At 42.1% G+C, this 17,743-nt stretch overlaps 3 protein-coding genes across 11 annotated transcripts in view; 2 read left to right on the top strand and 1 right to left on the bottom strand.

Annotated features, from left to right (window-relative positions):
* Positions 1 to 3,407, bottom strand: part of USP40 (ubiquitin specific peptidase 40) — a 35,253-nt gene extending 31,846 nt beyond the window's left edge. For 5 of the 9 annotated variants that reach the window (XR_005820948.1, XR_005820949.1, XM_040561131.1 and 2 more), the window contains exons 1-3: positions 3,297 to 3,407; positions 1,141 to 1,357; positions 555 to 622 (exon numbers count right to left, since the gene is read on the bottom strand). Coding sequence is in view for 6 of the 9 variants with exons in the window: in XM_040561131.1 (XP_040417065.1) it covers positions 555 to 622; positions 1,141 to 1,339 (267 nt within the window). In the remaining 3 variants the exon portion in view is untranslated. The remainder of the gene's footprint in view (positions 1 to 554; positions 623 to 1,140; positions 1,358 to 3,296) is intronic. The other 4 variants (XR_005820950.1, XM_040561132.1, XM_040561136.1 and 1 more) reach the window with 2 other exon arrangements.
* A 1,196-nt stretch (positions 3,408 to 4,603) lies between these two features.
* Positions 4,604 to 6,304, top strand: LOC121071923 (UDP-glucuronosyltransferase 1A8-like). The gene has a single exon (XM_040560819.1). It carries the CDS (start codon positions 5,220 to 5,222, stop codon positions 6,117 to 6,119), a length of 900 nt encoding a protein of 299 aa, XP_040416753.1. The 5' UTR covers positions 4,604 to 5,219; the 3' UTR covers positions 6,120 to 6,304.
* Positions 6,305 to 14,947: 8,643 nt separating this feature from the next.
* The window catches only part of LOC121071918 (UDP-glucuronosyltransferase 1A1-like), a 30,161-nt gene continuing 27,365 nt past the window's right edge, over positions 14,948 to 17,743 (top strand). The window contains exon 1 of the mRNA XM_040560814.1: positions 14,948 to 16,513. Coding sequence (XP_040416748.1) covers positions 15,677 to 16,513 — 837 coding nt within the window. The 5' untranslated portion in view covers positions 14,948 to 15,676. The remainder of the gene's footprint in view (positions 16,514 to 17,743) is intronic.

Here is a 17,743-nt window from a genome sequence, read left to right as displayed (position 1 = left end):
CTTGATCAGCTGCCTATATTTATCTTTGATTCACAAAGATAAAATGTTTCTAAGCAACCAGCTTCAGCCCAAGAGCTAAAGAATGAAATTCTGTAGTCAGCATTAGTAAGCACTCTTAAAATAAATAATAAATTCCAGTCCCGTAACATCTTGTGTATGGGTGGGCTGTTAAACCTTCAGAGCCTCAATGCAGTCATCTAGTCTGCATACTTTTTTTTTTTTAATTGGTGAAAAAATAAGTCATAGCACTGTAGCTTTAGTTACAGCATGGAAAGTACAAAAAAGCATTGTATAAACTTTGGAATTGGTCTTCCTTTTCCTGAACACAAAAGAATCTCTACTATCAAATTCAGCAGAAACAAGCTAAACATCTTGCTTCTGAAAGAAAAGCTTACAGCACTGAAAACTTGCATCTAGTGTGCAAAAATGAGTGTCAGCCAACCAAACTGTCTTCCAGTATCTAAGTTAGACTTTCATTCATCCTCATGAGAGATTTCAGAATAGTGTTTCAATCCACATGAATCAACACTCAGTGACAGGAAAGTTTTAAATACCTTTGCATCTGGTTTATTGATATCATCCAGAGTTCCAAGCTCTTCAGGTCCTAGCGAGAACAGTGCCTCTGTAATTGTAAAGAAAAATTCCTATTTAAGAAAAAAAGATGTCTTCTCTTGAAACATTTTATCTTAAGTGTAAAGTATCATGGTTGTTTGTTTGTTTTCTTTTGGTCAGATTAAGACATTAAACAACATATCTCAACATCATTCATCTTTACAACTGGTTCAAGCTATAAAGTACCCCTAAGCATGGAGGTGTTTAAATGGCAAAAGATACTTTTTTTCAAAAATTGTAGTATTTACATCAAAAATGAACAGCAATACCCTCTTATTTACACTAGCAGTAAATGGCTACCTCTAAGAAGATATAATACATACATTATTTATAATTTGCATGGAAGTGGCAATACTAATTTAAGAGATAAAACTCTGAGTATCCTGTAATAACTTATTTAAACTGAAGTGAAAACTGTTCATGAAAACTATCTGTGTTTGTGGTGCTTCTTTAACAAATAATTAGAAACGCAAGTCACTGCAAGATATCAATTCCAACATTACTTTAAGAAGATTTTGAACACAGTACCTCTAAATTCGGGTGTGAAAAGCAGCGTCTGCAGAAGGGAATTGAGGTAGCAGGTCCCACCTTGATTTTTGATACCGCTTAGGTTGGTGAAATCTCTGGGAGCTGGAGGCTCAGAATCTCTGGGCTTTGATTTCTTCCCTTTTCCACAATGATTGTTTGAAATAAAGGAAAAATCCTCTTCAAATAAGTCCCCAAACATTGTGAAGACAAAACAGTCCTATAAAAACAAAAAATAATCAATTTAACATAAAAAATGTAACTGAATCCACCTTCTTCAAATCCTCAGTGATGAACCTTTCAGTCCCGAATCAAGAAATTGCTTATACTGTTCTCTTTCATATTCTGTTCACTTTAAAAAGGAGTGTCAGATCCATACAGAGATATGCACTAATCTGACAAAAAGGCTCAAGTAAAAGCGTTTATCTTCACACAGGTCTGAAAACACTTCTAACTAAAATCAAATTTGTCACATTTCAATTTTTCATCAGCAGAAATATGCATACAAAAAAAAAATAGGTCCTTCTCAACACCTGTAATTAACTAGTGTTCCACTTACCTGCAGGAAAACTTAGTAAGGCCCCAATAATTTGTCAAAATGCCCATGCTGGGTCTCAACAAATCCATCTATGCAAAACATCTGTCTCTATTATTGGTTGGTTCAGGTGGGAAGAACTTAATAAACCAGTAAATATAGAGCAATATTTTACCGAAACATTTTCTTCACTTCCAGATATTGAAAGTCAGAAACTCAATGGCAACAAACTGGTGCTTCTTTTTATCAGTCCTGTTCCATAGCCCTGTGATATTTCAGCATGTACCAAGATTCCCAACTAGCTCCTGTTTGTACCTGCCACCCCATAGTTCCATGTGGTATGTTGTAGTACTTGTTTTAGAAGTGAATAAACAGTGAGCTATATTGAAGCAGTGAATAATCATTCCTGTGCCTACCTTCACCTTCTTTACCATATTCCACTCAGGTGTCACCTCCAGACAAAAGCCCCTATAGTGACATATGCATTCCTACAACTGAACCTCTCCCCCCATCTTCAATTATCCTTATCAACCTCCACCGATGCCCTTACACTTTTTGACATGGGGGGGACCACATCTGCATGCAGTATTCAAGATGGGTGCAAACCATGGGTTTCTATACCTAAATTACAGTGTACTATTTTGTTCTTCTTGTGCGATGGCTGTGCATTGAGCTGCCTTTAAAGAAGTCTTTATCATCCCAAGGTTTCATTCCTGTACATTCGCTTCAAACCCTGCCACTATACAGTTTCCATAAATAGTATATGTACGCAATTGTTGTTTGTCTCTGCCCCATGATGCATCTCTTTTGACTCACCTACAATCGATGCTATCAGCTATTGTATCATTCAGCTGTTCGGTAGCTTAAAGACTTGAAAATTTCACTACTGAGACTTGACTATACCACAATATACCAGCTAGCTTCACAAGAAAAATTAACCACCTGACTTCACAGTGGTTCCCTGAGTTTACATGCTGAACCCTACAAAACAGGCCCTAGAAAAGGCACAAAGTAACAACCCTCACTCCTCCCTACAAGGGTTCATCTTTTGTTTCCTATCATTTAGCTGATTATTTAATCAAGCAACAACATTCTTCTTCTCCTGTGTCAGCTTAATTTCTTCAATAGCCATCAGCAGCAAACCTTGGTGAACACCGTTTGAAAATCCAGTTGTGGTTTATGGCTTCTCATTCAACCAGCTGTTAGTTCTTCAGGTACCTGCCAAAACTCTTTTTATTAAATAGCATTACATGAAGCATTTTTAGTCCTTCTCACAGCAGGGCACTTTTTAAGCAAAAGGCTATGCTCTGAGCAGCATGGAAACATTCACTCAATGTTTCTGTAATGTTTCTTTAGCACTTCACATAATACATATACACTTAAGACCCACCACAAAATAAAACTATGCGGTTGGGTTCACTAAGAAGGAGCTCCAGTCAGGAAACAAACCATCTCATTCTCATCCCAATAGGTTTTTCTGCCCTGAGCACACGTCCAACACCTGGATCCCACCTCCCACGCTTCAGGACATAACTGCCGAGCTTCGAGCTCCCTCCAGCCTCTCACCCTTCGCTTAGCCATGCTGCACGTTACCGTTTAAGCACACCAAGATCGGGATGCTTACTTTGCTTACTTTCCTCGCCTGAACGCACGCTCAGAGCCTCCCCCAAGCCCCTGGCCGCCGCCCCACCGCCGCCGCCGCCATATTTGTTTGGGCGCCGCGCGAGGCACGGCGGGAGGCGCGGCCTCGCCGCAAGGCCTGCTGGGGGCTGTAGTTTTCCTGCAGGCGGCCATGACGGGGTGTCCGTGTTAGTCAGCTGTTGCCTTGCACTGCCTTGAACCCGGCAAAGTTTAACTCATAAACAAACCTTCGCCAGATAATTAAGCCAACCGAGGGAGATAGTGGCGTGCTCGCAAATGCTCGGAAGCTCTCCTGAGATACTGATTAACTTTACTTGTCCTGAGCTCGCCTCTGCACCCCCTGCCTTCCTTCCCCATTAAGCACCCTCTGCCTTCCTTCCTCATTAAGCACCCCCTCCGTTCTCATTAAGCACCCCCTGCCTTCCCCATTACATGTTTTGCAAAGCTGGGACGACACTCATCCTGGCACTGAAGGGGCCCAAGAGGAGGCCCAGGCTTCAGGGAGGGCAGGACACCTTCACTTACGCCTCTTCAGCAAACTGGGGGTGCCATTACCAAAACATTTTCAAGAGAAAATGTTGTTTATTGAACTTCTCATACTTCAAAGGATCATTTTAAAGTGTATTTTGCATAAATGTAGAAGTAGTAGCTTGTTTTAGTTATTACTCACCCGTTTTTTTCCTTACGCTTCCACCCAGATGAAAGGTAAAATTCCCCCAGCTCTAAAGTCCAAAGATTTTGTTTTCTGAAAAGTTATCAAGTGCCTAAAAGAAAAATGCTTTCTGCCACTTACTCTGTAGCTTCACTACACAAGGAAAAAGTTCCAGACGTTGGTAAGGTAGGAAAAAGAAGTTAAAAGACTGACAGGAAAAACATGCAGAAAGCTCTACATAATTAATATCATTGCATAGACAGTGGTATGGAAGGGAGAGAAATACTGCTTCTGCATCTCAGTTGTGCTTCTAAGAGGACCTGAGGGAATGACAGATATGCTTCAGGCTGGGTGTCACAAAAAGGTTCTGGACCCAGAGGGTGGTTGGGCACTGGGACAGGCTCCCCACGGATTTGGTCACTGCACTGAGCTGCCGCAGTTCAAGAGGCATTTGGACAACACTCTCAGACATAGGGTCTGATTTTTGGGTGGTTATGTGTGGAGCCAGGAGTTGGACTTGATGATCCTTGTGGGTCCCTTCAAACACAGGATATTCTATGGACCTGTGGTTCTAAATATCCTATGTTTCATTATTTTTCCACGTCACAGTGTCATTTAGGCATCCAATTGTTTAGGCACTGATAGCTCCAAATCTGCTTCAGATGCCAGGTCAGCCCTTCTCAATGTCTCTTGGTGTTACTGTATGCTGTAGGAGGGATACTCTATTTCCTGCTAGCTGAAAAATCGTGGTTCGTCTGCCCTTTCCTCTTATCCTAAGGTTCTCCTGTTCTGTCTTCAGAGAGATTCTCTGAACATCTGTAACTCCAACTGTAATGAAATGTGTTGAAGCTGTTTTCATTTGTTACTGTGTTATTGGAGTTGTTCTCACCAGACTCGCCTTGCTTGGCCCTGTCTAAGTGGTAAGACAAGACACAAGAGTGATAAAGAGGGAAGTCTTAAGAAATCTGATTAGGATGTTGAGGAGCTAGTTCTCTGTTAAATGCTGAAGCACTCCAATGACTCAGCAGAGGAAAAGGTCACTCACTGCATTTGGCTTTACAAGCAATTAAAAAAAAAATGCAACAACAGATCTCATCCATAGCTGAGCCCAGATCAAAGCAGTAAATCATTAACTAGAAGATAATGACAAGGCAGCACAACTCAGCAGATAAATCCATCCACTTCCTCCAAAAGCATCTTCAAGCTGCAGCCTGAAGAAGACGCTTTCGCAGTCACTACTCTGACCACAGGAAAATGACTTTTCGGCTCTGCTATCTGCTTGCTGCCTGGATTTGTATCCTTCTCATTCCTGGCCTCTCCGAAGGAGGGAAACTGCTGGTGGTGCCCATGGATGGAAGCCACTGGCTGAGCATGAAGCAGCTAGTTCTCAAGCTCAAGGAGAGAGGACATGAAGTGGTGGTGCTTATACCAGAAGTAAGCTGGCAGATGGGAAAGGAACAGTCATACACTGTGAAAACATACCCAGTGGATTACACATTAGAAGACCTGGATAATTCCTTTGAAGAGTATTTAACTGTTCACCTGAGTGGCCAGCCTTTCCCACTGAATGCTCTGGCACTCTACAACGTCTCAAAACACACTTTCCGAATGTTCCTTGTTCAGTGCAAGAACCTTTTCAGCAGCACAGAAATAGTGCAGTACTTGAATCAAAGTGGCTTTGATGCTCTCCTAACAGACCCTATTGCTTTGTGTGGAGCAACAATTGCTAATTACCTTTCTATTCCATATGTGTTCTTCATGAGAGGATTTGCTTGCAATCTACACTATGAAGCATCACAGTGCCCAAGCCCTCTGTCGTATGTCCCGAGACTGTTTACATTCAACTCAGACAACATGACATTTTTCCAGAGAGTGGAAAATGCATTGATTGCACTCCTGGAGCTTGTGTACTGTAATGCTTTCTATGCAGATGGATTAAAGCTTTCCTCTGAAATTCTTCAAAGAGAGGTATCCCTGGTAGACATGCTGAGCGGTGCTTCTATTTGGCTACTGAGATACGACTTTGTGTTTGAGTATGTCAGACCAGTGATGCCCAATATGGTCTTCATTGGAGGTGTAAACTGTGCTCAGAGTAAACCACTGTCTAAGGTATGTTCTTTTTCTCCAAATTATACATTTTCCAAAGAAATGTAATTACATGGCTTATGGGGGTTTAGTGCTCTTGAATTTATTTATTTATTTATTTATCTGGTAATGATTTAATACATCTGGTTTTTGCCAGTTGCTTTCCACAGGCTGAAATGGCTTTATCTTGATGGAGGCAGATGACTGTTATTTGAATTAGTAAAGATTTTCTGACAAGTCCAACAAAAAATGGACTTCATCAGCCAGCTACCGTCCTCAGTGAATATTTATTTTATTCTTCAGTCTGATGCAATTTTGGTTTCACTATCATGAATTCTGGCATATATTTCTTTCATCTGACTAAAACCCCAAAGACCATGCTTTGAGAGTCTTTTGTTGTTGCTGTTGTCATTAATTCTAGGCTCAGAAAAGTCAGTTAATTTGCTTTGGTTATATTTTCATAACATACGGTTTCCTAACTGGCAGTCTATGTTAATTCTGTTTGCACATCACGGTGAAACATAAATCTCAAGCTGAAATTGAAAGAATTATTCTAAAATAGCATATTTTGTGAAGCACATATGCAAAATCAGGGATGTTTTTATTATGTGTTTCTTGACATTTATAAGAACTGTTCTGTGGGATTTTTAAAGCTAATCTAGAAAGTTAAAAACAATTAATAGCACCATATATTTCTTACCAGGCACATATTATATTGCCGTGAAATTACTTCCTCACTTCTGAACTGTGGTCACACAATATCACTACATGATTGCACTACAGTATCTTTGAGTTGATTTTTTTCTATTTTTTTCCTTCTTTTATATTCTCTGATGGGCTTACACAGACTCCACTGAACCGCTCTTAGGCAAATAAAAAATAAGCTGACTGCAGATATTCTCTAGTGTTAAACTCGAGAGAGTGGCACTTAGTAGTTTTAGATTTAAGAGGTACCATGGCATGTTCTTTCTGATTGTGTGACATTAGTCTTCTATATGCTTTTATATCCTGAAGGTCTCAGAGCTGCAAACACATTGTAGCTTGCTGCTTTCCAAAGGGGTAGAACCATCCTGCCTTTATTTTATACCTGCCGTCTCCTGTCTTCATACTGATGTTTGTCATTGAGTGGAAATCATATGTTCTGCATCTTTAAAAACCTTGTGTATTCCTCCTAACTTCACTCTGGCTTTTCTGCCTACATTTTCTACAGAGAACAGAAGAATCACTCCTATTTCACTCAGAACTACCCACCAGCAAGACCATAAGGTAGTGAAGTGTAAATATGCAAAGGGAGTCACATGGGTGAAAAACGTCTGCCTAACTATACACAGTTGTAAACTCTAGGTTAATCATCTTTGTTCATAAATATAGTCATGTGATAAAAATAGATGGCTCTCTGAAACCTGGTAGCCCATTGCTCAACAGATAGGAAAACAAAAGGTTAGAATGACTAGGAAAGAAAGGGAAAAAGAAGAAAAGGGAAAAGCTCTCCGAGCTACTCAATAAGTCCATGGCATACTTTCATTCTGAATATTGTCTGACCCCTCATCTCAGAGGAAATATGGTAGAACTGCAAAAGTACAGAAGAAGGTGAGAGGGCTGGTAAAAGGTTTGAGCAAGATCTATTTTGTGATCAAAAAAACAGATCTATAGAACAAAGGTCTCAGAAATTGTGAATGACATGGGCAAGATGTGTGAAGAATGATTGTTCTATGTTTCTTGTCGGGGAAAAACTAGGAGATGCTTGTAAAAATCAGGTATTGATTTAATGGTTTCAGAGCAAAGACAGGAAGGTGATTTTTCTTCCCATGTATAGGCAAGCTTTGAAATGCCTTGACAGTGGCCATTATAGATGGAAAAAAGTTACAGGAGTTCAACAAGGGAATAGACAAGTTCATGAAAAAAAAAAAAAAAAGAAAAAAAAAGAAAAAAAAACATAGAGATGTGTAATATAAAGCCAGAACAAAGACAATATAAACAATATTCAATGTCAACAATACAGTTTGTTTCAAGAGCTCTCTGAGCCACTTATTGCTGGTGGCTGGGAGGCTGCTCTGCATTGCTGCTTTCTTACAGCATTCCTCAGCATTACTTGATGTCCAGTGTCAGGCTGTCAATTTATTTTGCATGCCAAACTGAGATCCAATATGAGATTTGGAAATCATTTACATGGTTAAGCAATAAGCTCAGCACTGTGCCCAGAGCTCTTATGATAACTACTAATTATAATGAAACCAACCCTGTGAATGATTGACTTCGGGTGATAAGACCTGCTCCTGAACTTCCCTTCTTGAAGAGTTTTCTTGGGATTTTCTTTGGGGTTCCATACAGGCCTAGAAGACATTAGTTGTCTTATTTCTTCATTGGCTTGCTACGCAGGTGCTTTTTATGATGTTCCCTGAGCTTTTACATCAGTGGGATACTTCTAGTACTGTCTAAGGTGAAAGCCACTGGCTTAGCATGAGTCCAGTATTGGAAAAGCTCAGGCAGAACGGGCACAAAATGCGCTTGCTGATGATCTACAAACCACTATGTAGACGACGCACTGGAAATATATCCAGTGCTTTACACAAGAGAAGAAGAGCTGGGCAGGTGAACTTCTGTAAGGCTCTGCAGCGACAGCCTGTCCCACTTCATGTTCTAGCAGTCTGTAACAGCTCAGTACTACACTGCCAGGGTGATATTTTCTCCCTGCAGGAGTCTGTTCAGTAAGAAGAAAATGACAGAGTGTCCTATTCATGGTGGCTTTGATGCTCTCTTTTGATGCTCTTGTGTGGAGCAACAGTTGCTAATTGTGCTTTACTCCTATCCATGCCATTTGGGAGAGGATCTCTGAGTGGTTTACACCAGGAAACAGCTCTAGGAATCATTCTGCAGGTTCTGATGGGCTGCAGCTGTAATTATCCAGGTTTTGTGCAGGAGAATCATTAGATTCATAGGCCTTTGCATCCAAGAGAAGGGTGGTGGTGCTTGGCTAGGCATTGTCACTTTGTCCTTTAGCAAATCCAGGCATTTGTAGTTCTATCAGGGTGGCACAGTGACAGTCACAGGCTTAGACCTGCCTGTAGGTGGCCCGACATGAACTCCCTGAGCTAGGAGGCTGCTTATCTTGCAGTGAAGTGAGCAAGCAGGGCTGTTTAGGATTACAACACTCTCAAGTTCACTGCATCTGCAGCCAGCCTCTGTGGCTGGGGATGTGTGGCAGGAGGCAATGCAAGCATCCAGCCGGAGGGCAGTGCCACTCACAGCTCCCTTGCTTCCTTGGGCTCTCTCTCAGGTTTTCCCCTCGGTGCTGCTGTACCTTAATAACCACCTGTAGGATAATGACATGGATCTCCTGTTTCCCTGGCAATTTTTTTGATCACTCTGAAATACATTTTATCTTCTGTAGGTCAAAAATACATTTTCTACTTCAATGTCAGATTTGGAAGTATGTCTATAAAGAAGCAAAGTTACAAGAAAGGACAGGCTGGCACTGATGGCTTCTGATGAGTAAAGCACTCCTGGAGTGCAGCTTTCTTTTATAAATCAGTGGAGCAGTGGTTCAAAATGAGGTTTCTTTTCTTAGAAGAGTAGCTTAAGCCACAGACCTTTCCATTACAACACTTTCCATAGTTTTCCACAGGCAGAAATATCTGGTGTTGTCACCCAGTTCCAGAAGAGGGCTCCTTTGTGCCACATCTGACACTGTCTGACGGAGTACCTGTTCAGGAGCTGAAGGCATTGCTGAGGAGCTCAAGTTTTCACAGAACTGGGCAAATGTGTCATATGCAGCACAGAGCTGGGAATTAAATTCCAAATTCCCTGACCCTCCTGAGCCATAAACATCATCCTGAAATACTCTCATCTAAGGCGGAGTGGTAGAGCCTTTCCTCCCTCAACATCTGACCACAAGACTATGCCTGGGGAAACACAAACTGCATTTATTCATTGACTAAGATAACTAGCTGCCTCAGGCTGTGTTTCCTCTTGTCTTGCAATTTGCATTGCCATCTGTTTCAGTATCAATTACATATTCATTAACAGACATATAAATCCAGTTGCCAAGTCCCAATGTCATGGAGGTTTAATACAAGGCTTGCAGAAAACAGACCTGGTATCTCAACTGGGCAGAGGTCCTATGCCAGCACCATATTGACTCCTGAAGTACCTGAAGGTTGTTGTGATAAGTGTTCCCTCATTAGGGAGACCAGAAATGAACTCTCACTGTGTGTCCAGAGACACTTTGATGAGTATCTCATTTGTAACCAAAGCAAATGCAAAGCTTCATTTTTTTTTGAGGCAGTTCACAAAGTTTGTGTAAATTGATAAAACAAAGTTCAGAGATGTAAGCTATAGCAACCTTTCAAAGAAGTTTCTAGCTTTTTAACCCAAACCACCAATTACTTATTTAAACAACTGGTCAACTTAAAATAGTAAAATAAACTGATTCAAAAAGATAGTTGCTCCAGTAAAGCAGAAGTATAACTGAACAAAGGTGCTGTGTTTTGTCCCTCCAGCAAAGGGATTAAGAAAACAGGCCCTGTTCCGAAACCCTCTTGCCAGAGCCAGCAGCATCTGAGAAGCTCTGATAAGGAGACATTTCTAACTGGTCCTTTGAAATATGCAATTGAAGTGGAATTCAAAGACTTTGGCAAAAAGTCAAAGAATACAGTAAGCAGTACCACAACACACAGACATACCTGGTACACAGAGACGCTTTTCAAAACCTGCACAACCCAAATGTCACTGTGTGTCCTCAGAAGGGACTCACATGTCTCAGGGTACCATTACTTTTCTAACATGGGTAGGTGATGTAGTACAGGCACAGGGCAACTCTTCATTTTCAGCACTGAGGTAGCAATCATCACTCTGTTCATGAACCAAATAATAGGCTCATCTTCTGGTGCAATATTCAAGGTGTTGATGAGCTTACTGACATTTCAGAGCACTCTTATATCGTGCCAGTATTTGTAAAGTTGTTGAACACCTTTAAAACTAGCCACACTGCTCATCTGCCTTACATTGCAATGGCAAAATACACATCAGGCAAATAAAAGCAGTACTACTTGTGGGGGGAAAAAATTAACTGCCGTGCATTGTGCATCTTCATTGCACAGCATGCATCAGCCTGAAATGGTTAGTCTAACTAAAGTGTTCATCTCACTGTCCTCTTCAGTCTGTTCTTGTCCACATCACTGTGCTTCCCATATTTCAAAGAAAAGATATAGAAGGAGGCTAGAAAACACTTCTTTCTACAAAAATTCCTTCATATCAAATGGAACTACTGCCTTTGTTTCCCTTCCCATGGCAAGTTTGTCTTCTGGTCAAGTTAGCCTTCTCTAATATGATTCTAAAGGTGCATGTAAAGGTAAAAATATTTGACAGAGGTCTAAGCGCAAAAATCAAGAAATGTTCTAAGTGTATTAAATTTACAAACATCAAACACATTGCTCTACAAAAAATCAGGAAATGTTCCAATTACAGTTACCTGGGCAGCCTTAAAAATAACTTATCTTTCTGTTAGGATACAGTCAATAATTTCAGGATCATATACTGTCATTTTCATATGATCTCTATTTACTGCTTAGAAGAGGGCTGCCCTAAAAATGATCTGTGTTCTGTGGTTTCCTTAGCTGCCTGCTGCTTCTTGCTACTGCGAAGACTTAAAATTACTTCCCAACTTGCAGTTCGATGAGTTGTTATCCCTCTGAAGTCATGCTAGCCATACTTCCTCATTCTGTGCAGGTGAATAACAGTGTATGTCCATAGCTATGAATTTCTTAACATGATTATGGCTCAGGGCAGTGTGAGTCCAATCAGTCTCAAGTCCTCAAAGCTATTTGCATGCCCTTGCAGCACTGCTCCATTGCTGCAATATTCCTTGCCAGCTCAAAAAGACACCCTGGGGTAACCCAATGTTTTGTCTGTGACGCACAAGAGCCTGCGTATTGTGAGAGAGACTCATAAGAAGAAGACAAATCTGCAGTCATGGGTGATCCAAGCTTAAGACGTGTTTAATTTCTGTCCCTCTGCATGCAGTGGGGAAGACTTTCTGCCTACTGCCAAGAGCTGGCACACAGCTCTTGCACTTTGAGTTCTCTTTTCTTGTAAATTCTCCGAGGTGTTCTTCCGCAAATACAAGTGGAGTCAGTAATGAGCAGCAGAGCATTCAAACCTGCAAGTGACACCAGTGCCCTTTGCTACTGGATAATGAACAGCAAACACATGTAAACCTACCAAGTTATGTTCTTGTTTCAAGTTTTCTGAATACCAATTATTTGGCTTAGATCTGACCCCAGCTGAATCTGTGCTAATCTAAGAACTTCAACCTTTATTTGTCTGTTGTACTCTGTGTCTTATTAAAATGGTTTGCCTTTAACTTCTCTGGGTTTTATTCTGTTCTTTCTTTTGCTTCCTCACCTCTTCCACAGTTTTTGGTCTTTGGTCTGGCATTGCTTTTAATTGTGTAAAGACAAAACATTCCTCCAGAAAAGCCCTGAGGGCACAGAGGAAAGCAGTGAATGCCAGCAAAACAAGGGGTCCGCACCATCCTAGTCAGAGCTGGCGTATTATCACCAGGCATTTTTTTATAATGGCCCAGCAATCAGATCTCCCTCAGGCAAGGTGAACTCTGGCTTGTGCCTCCCTGTGAGGGGATTCAAACCCCCGGGCCCAACTGTGAGTTCCTGGGTAATTTAATCAAGAGAGGATCTGTCTTCCCATTAAAGCTGGGCCACTGGATAGAAGGTTTACAAGGGCCCACCTCTCAGGCCTGCCCAGGGCCCTCTGGATGGCATCCCTTCCCTCTGGCATGTTCCCAAAGGCTCCACCAAGGAAGTGTGTGACTGCCTCTCTTCATCTGTCAGAGTCTAAATTGGTTACACCTTCTTCTAGAGCCCATCTGACAGCCTTTGCAATGGTTATGAGCAGCGGGTCTGTGTCTGTGTATCAGCTTCTCCTGAGCTGTTTGAAAATTCGCATTAAGTTACTCTTTTGTCTTAAGCTGCTGATGCAGGGGTAGTGCAGGTGATGGAACTGGCTGTTCTTTTTGAAGGTAAGTTCCCAATAAGGTTAAAGCACAAAGTTTGGAAATATGCAGGCAGAAAATGCAGATAAAAGAAAGAAACACCAGCGATGCAGAGCCTTGAATGCCCTGGAGGATCAAATTGTTATACCAAAGGCAGGGTACAGTCTTCGTTGCCTGTGGATAACACCTGCCTAATCACCTACTGATACATAAACTTTTACTGTGAGAGGTGACCACCATCATTTAATGACTCAGCACTATACCACCAAGAAGGATCTGGCCCCACAGAGTTCATGAACTGTTTGAGTCATGAACTGAACTGACACAGGCCATGAACTCGTAAGTTCATGAACTAGAAACATGTTGGTTTATGTTATCTGATGTTCAGCTGTGAACTTCTGTTTTGCAACTTAATTTTATACCCGACGGTATGAGGGGTTAGAAGGAAGTTATTTGTAGAGATGGGGAAAGATTTTCAGTTGGCTGCTTATCTTCAAAAATGCAGGTTTGCATCAATGGAAAAAAAAAATCACTTTTCTCAATTGAACCAACTAGTCTTTGTTGTTTAAAAAATGACACAGGTAGTTCAACATTGATTTTTCATATTTATCTTTAGTGTAAGTTATATTTCACTGTACCATTTGCTTTAGTTGAATTGGAAAAGAAAATGCTTATAAAAAATTACTATACTGTAACAACTCAACAGCCTGCAGTGGGCTGGAGGACTCCAGCACTATATGGATAAGAGTGATTTTGGTACACTCTGTATAGACTAAGTATGTCCATGTGGGGTAATCCTAGCAGTCCACCTGTTCTGTGGATACCTTTCTGTCACGGATCCCCACATATGCTATATTATCTTGCCAGTAAGTGTCCAAATACCATTTCTTATATCCCAAGGAGCTCTACCAGCTGCACAAACCACGTGGCAGTCTTCTTGCAGGTGCTGAACCTCCTTGTCAGCAAGTGATAGAGCCTACCTTCTAAGGACATTTGTGCCAGGTTTAAACATTGGTTTAAAGTCTGAAGAGATGTCCATCCACCATCATTTTATCAAAGGGCTCTATTTGGATACCAAGATACCACTCCTTTTATGCCCCACCTTCTCTTCACTCGAGGAATCAGCTGCAAGAATGGGAAAAGCCTGTTGAAGGTACATGAATCTGAGGCAGATATTTTGTGCTTGATGGGAGAGGAAGCCTTACACAGGAGTAAAAGTGTCACACAGATTTGTGAGAGAATTTTCCACTCTGTGACAGATCTTCTTTGGGCAACCTTCATGTTTTCCCTTGTGCTGGTGTTGCTGTAAGATGGTTACTTCCCAAGTGTGCTGCAGTGAGAAGCTCATGCTGATAAAAACTATGAAAATAATTTAGATAGGAGACAAGTTCAATACAATCACATGGATGAATAAAACCTAGGCATGTGACCAGCTGAAGGTGGCCCAGCGCCACCTCTGCAACCTGGGAAGTGTTCTTACAAGTAAGTGAAGCTGCAAACCTGTATTTACCTGGCATTGCCAACAAACACTCTCCATCTGTATCTGAGACTGCTGTGGCATGTTCACATGTTGTGACAGCTCACACAACAGCGGTGCACAGCCCTACATCCTGAGACCATCCCTGGGAAAGGGGCAGACACAGGGTATATAGGGTGCCCAGATACCACAGTCCGACCTGGGCAGGGATGGGGCGGATGGGTCCCCATCTCCTTTCCACATCAGAGCTGCAGTTGCGCTGCATTGAGTAAACATAGCGGTAAGAGCACAGTGAGAGGTCACGGGGGACTTGGGTCCTCATGGATTATTCCAGATGTGTGGTGAATAGAGAAAAATGCCCAGTTGTTGGAGGAGTAGCTCTGACAAAAAGCCAAGCCTTTCTGGGCAAAGAACAAGGGAAAGGCAGGAGTCATTCCCAGCTGCCTGCGTGACTTGTGCTCACATGCCCGTAGCTGCTAATTGGTGCTGCCTGCCTGCACGTGAGGCTAACTGAGCCACAGGCTAAACCTGGGCTCTTATTGCTTTCCATGAACACTTAACTCTATGGCTCAGTAACACTAGTTGCTTGCACTCCGTGGCATTACAGCAGTCAGCCAACACTGAGCAGAGCAGATTTACCCGGCAGCTTGCAGTCCCCTACCTCCCAGCCTGCTGTGCTCAGAGGCAAGAAGGGTGAACAGGAGAGACTGCTGCTGTGGTTTGGGTAAGGAATACGAGATGAGGTGGGGTCTGCATGGCTGGGCTGCTGATGGTAAGAAGGATCATCAGTCAGTGGTCCTAGTATGGGACAAAGAAGAGAAGGCTGAAGCACTGAGCTGAGGTCACAGCTTGGGAGAGCCAAGTTTACGGCAGAAGACACACCTTTCTCATGTTTGTGCAAACCAGCTTTTGAAGAACAAAACCCAGTTCAACCTTTTGTAATAATTAATCTTCCAACGTAAATCCCATTGCGTGCAAACTGCTAAACACATGAAATGTGCGGCAAGTCAAAAAGGGCAAAGGTATCGTGAAAAAGCATTGCCAAGTGGTGTATTTGCGTAGGTGGATCATAGCTACAAAAGCTTGCGAACCACCCCTGGCCTCTCTCTCACTTGGGCTCCTGTCTGTTCAACTCCAAACATGCTGGTGGCTGTGCTGCTCCCCTTCTTGTGCTGCCTGGGTACTGCTGCTGCTGGGAAGCTGCTGGTGATCCCGATGGAGGGCAGTCACTGGCTCAGCATGAAGGAAGTGCTGATTGAGCTGAGCAAGAGAGGGCATGAAATAATTGTCATGGCACCAGAGATGAAAACGCTCGTAGAATCTTCAGAGTGGTACACACTGAAAACATACCCTATACCTTTCAAACAGGAAGAGATGGAAGAACTTCTGCATTCACTTATTGCAAACAGTTTTAATGAGCAGCCTTTTATTTCCAGATTTTGGAATATTTGGGAGCTTTTTAAAAAGAGTTCTGCCGTCTTTGAAGCTGCTTGCAGTTCCCTACTGCACAACAAAGAGATGATGAAATTTATTGAAGAAGGCAAATTTGATGTACTATTTACAGATCCTGTGACACCGTGTGGACAAATAATTGCTTTGCATTTTTCTATTCCTACTGCTTTCTTCTTGCGGGCTATTCCATGTGCTATAGACATTCACGCCGCTCAGAGTCCAGACCCACCATCCTACGTCCCACGAATGTTCTCCCTCAATACAGACCATATGACATTTCCTCAGAGAGTCAAGAATGTACTGATCACCATTTCAGAGGCTTTCACCTGCAGAATTATCTTCTCACCATTCGAAAGACTGGCCTCAGACTTTCTGCAAAAGCCAATCACAGTTACAGAGCTTTTAAGCCATGGATCCATTTGGCTGAAGAGACTTGACTTTGTCTTTGACTATCCCACACCCATGATGCCCAATATGATTTTCATTGGAGGCATAAACTGTGGACGGAAGAAGCCGTTATCTCAGGTCAGTGACTGGCTGGGAAAAGTATAACAAAGGAGAAGTTCCGGCAGTATTTGATGTAGACTTTACTTACCTAAAGATGTAGCTCAGATTAACTGTTTCTATATAGCCAATCCACATGAAAACCAGAGAGGTGCAGCTGACCAGCAGAACAAGTTGTGATTCCACCTCCTTTTCTTGGGCCTGCCCAACACAGCGATTTTGTTCCGTGAGGGGATCACACGCTCTGCAGCGTTTAATTCCAGCTGGTCAGGTGCACAAACACCACTTGGTCCAGCAATGAATGCAAAAAGGGCAGGAGAATTATAGCAGCTCTTCCAAACATTCCCTGCCCCACGAGGCAGTGGCATATTTCTTCTAGAGCACTAGTTGCTTATTCGGTCAGAAAAGTAACTCGCCGGGTTATGTGCAGTAGCATTATTTGCTCTTCTCTGTAACAGCAGTGTTGTGTTTGAGTTGAAGGCTAATAATTTTTCTGTGTTAAAAGTTATGATCTAACAGCAGTTCCCATCACAAAAACTAGACAGCTGAATTCTCTACTGCATTTTTATGAGACATCCAGCTTGGATGGGAAAATGTTGATGGGTGGTTGCTCAGGCATCTGTGACCTAAAAAGCGTGCAATAAAAGCACTTCCTTCGTGTCCGTGAATTCCAATAAATATTGTGGGATCTTTAAAGCTGATCACTTGTTGCATGTATACGATACATGATAGCTTGCTGGTGCTCATGATGTACATTCAGCCCATAGCTGCATGTGATGTATCTTGGCTTCTTGCTTGCTTGTGATATAAGTAGAACAGTCTCATGTTGTGAAGCCAGAGATTAACTAGAAAAAGACAGCTAAGAGGAGACAGCTCTCCTCAGCAGCTGATGGATCTGTAGTTAGTGTCATCCAGCAGTTTTAGCAATATATCACATCATTTCCTGGAAATAATAAAGTTTTATCCTTTACAGATGCTCCTTGGAAATAAACAGGCGCTTCTCTGCTCTTCCCTTGAACTTTACTCACTTGCCAGCCTTTTGTGTGTCATAAGGAACGTACTCCTCCTTCTCCTCTTGCATTCACGCGTCTTTGTGAATATGAATGAATGAAGCTTCACGATAAAACAGATTTGCATTTTCCAAGCATAGCACACCTTCCCCAGAGCCAGCCTTAAAGCTCTCGGGCTTTGCTTTAATCCTCACAGTACTTCGCCTGATGCTGCCCATTGAAAGTACCGTTTATTTCTGTT

The sequence above is a fragment of the Cygnus olor genome, chromosome 6 (assembly GCF_009769625.2).
Source record: "Cygnus olor isolate bCygOlo1 chromosome 6, bCygOlo1.pri.v2, whole genome shotgun sequence".
In the NCBI taxonomy this organism is placed as follows: Eukaryota; Metazoa; Chordata; class Aves; order Anseriformes; family Anatidae; genus Cygnus; species Cygnus olor.
This window is presented reverse-complemented; position numbering and strand designations above follow the sequence as displayed.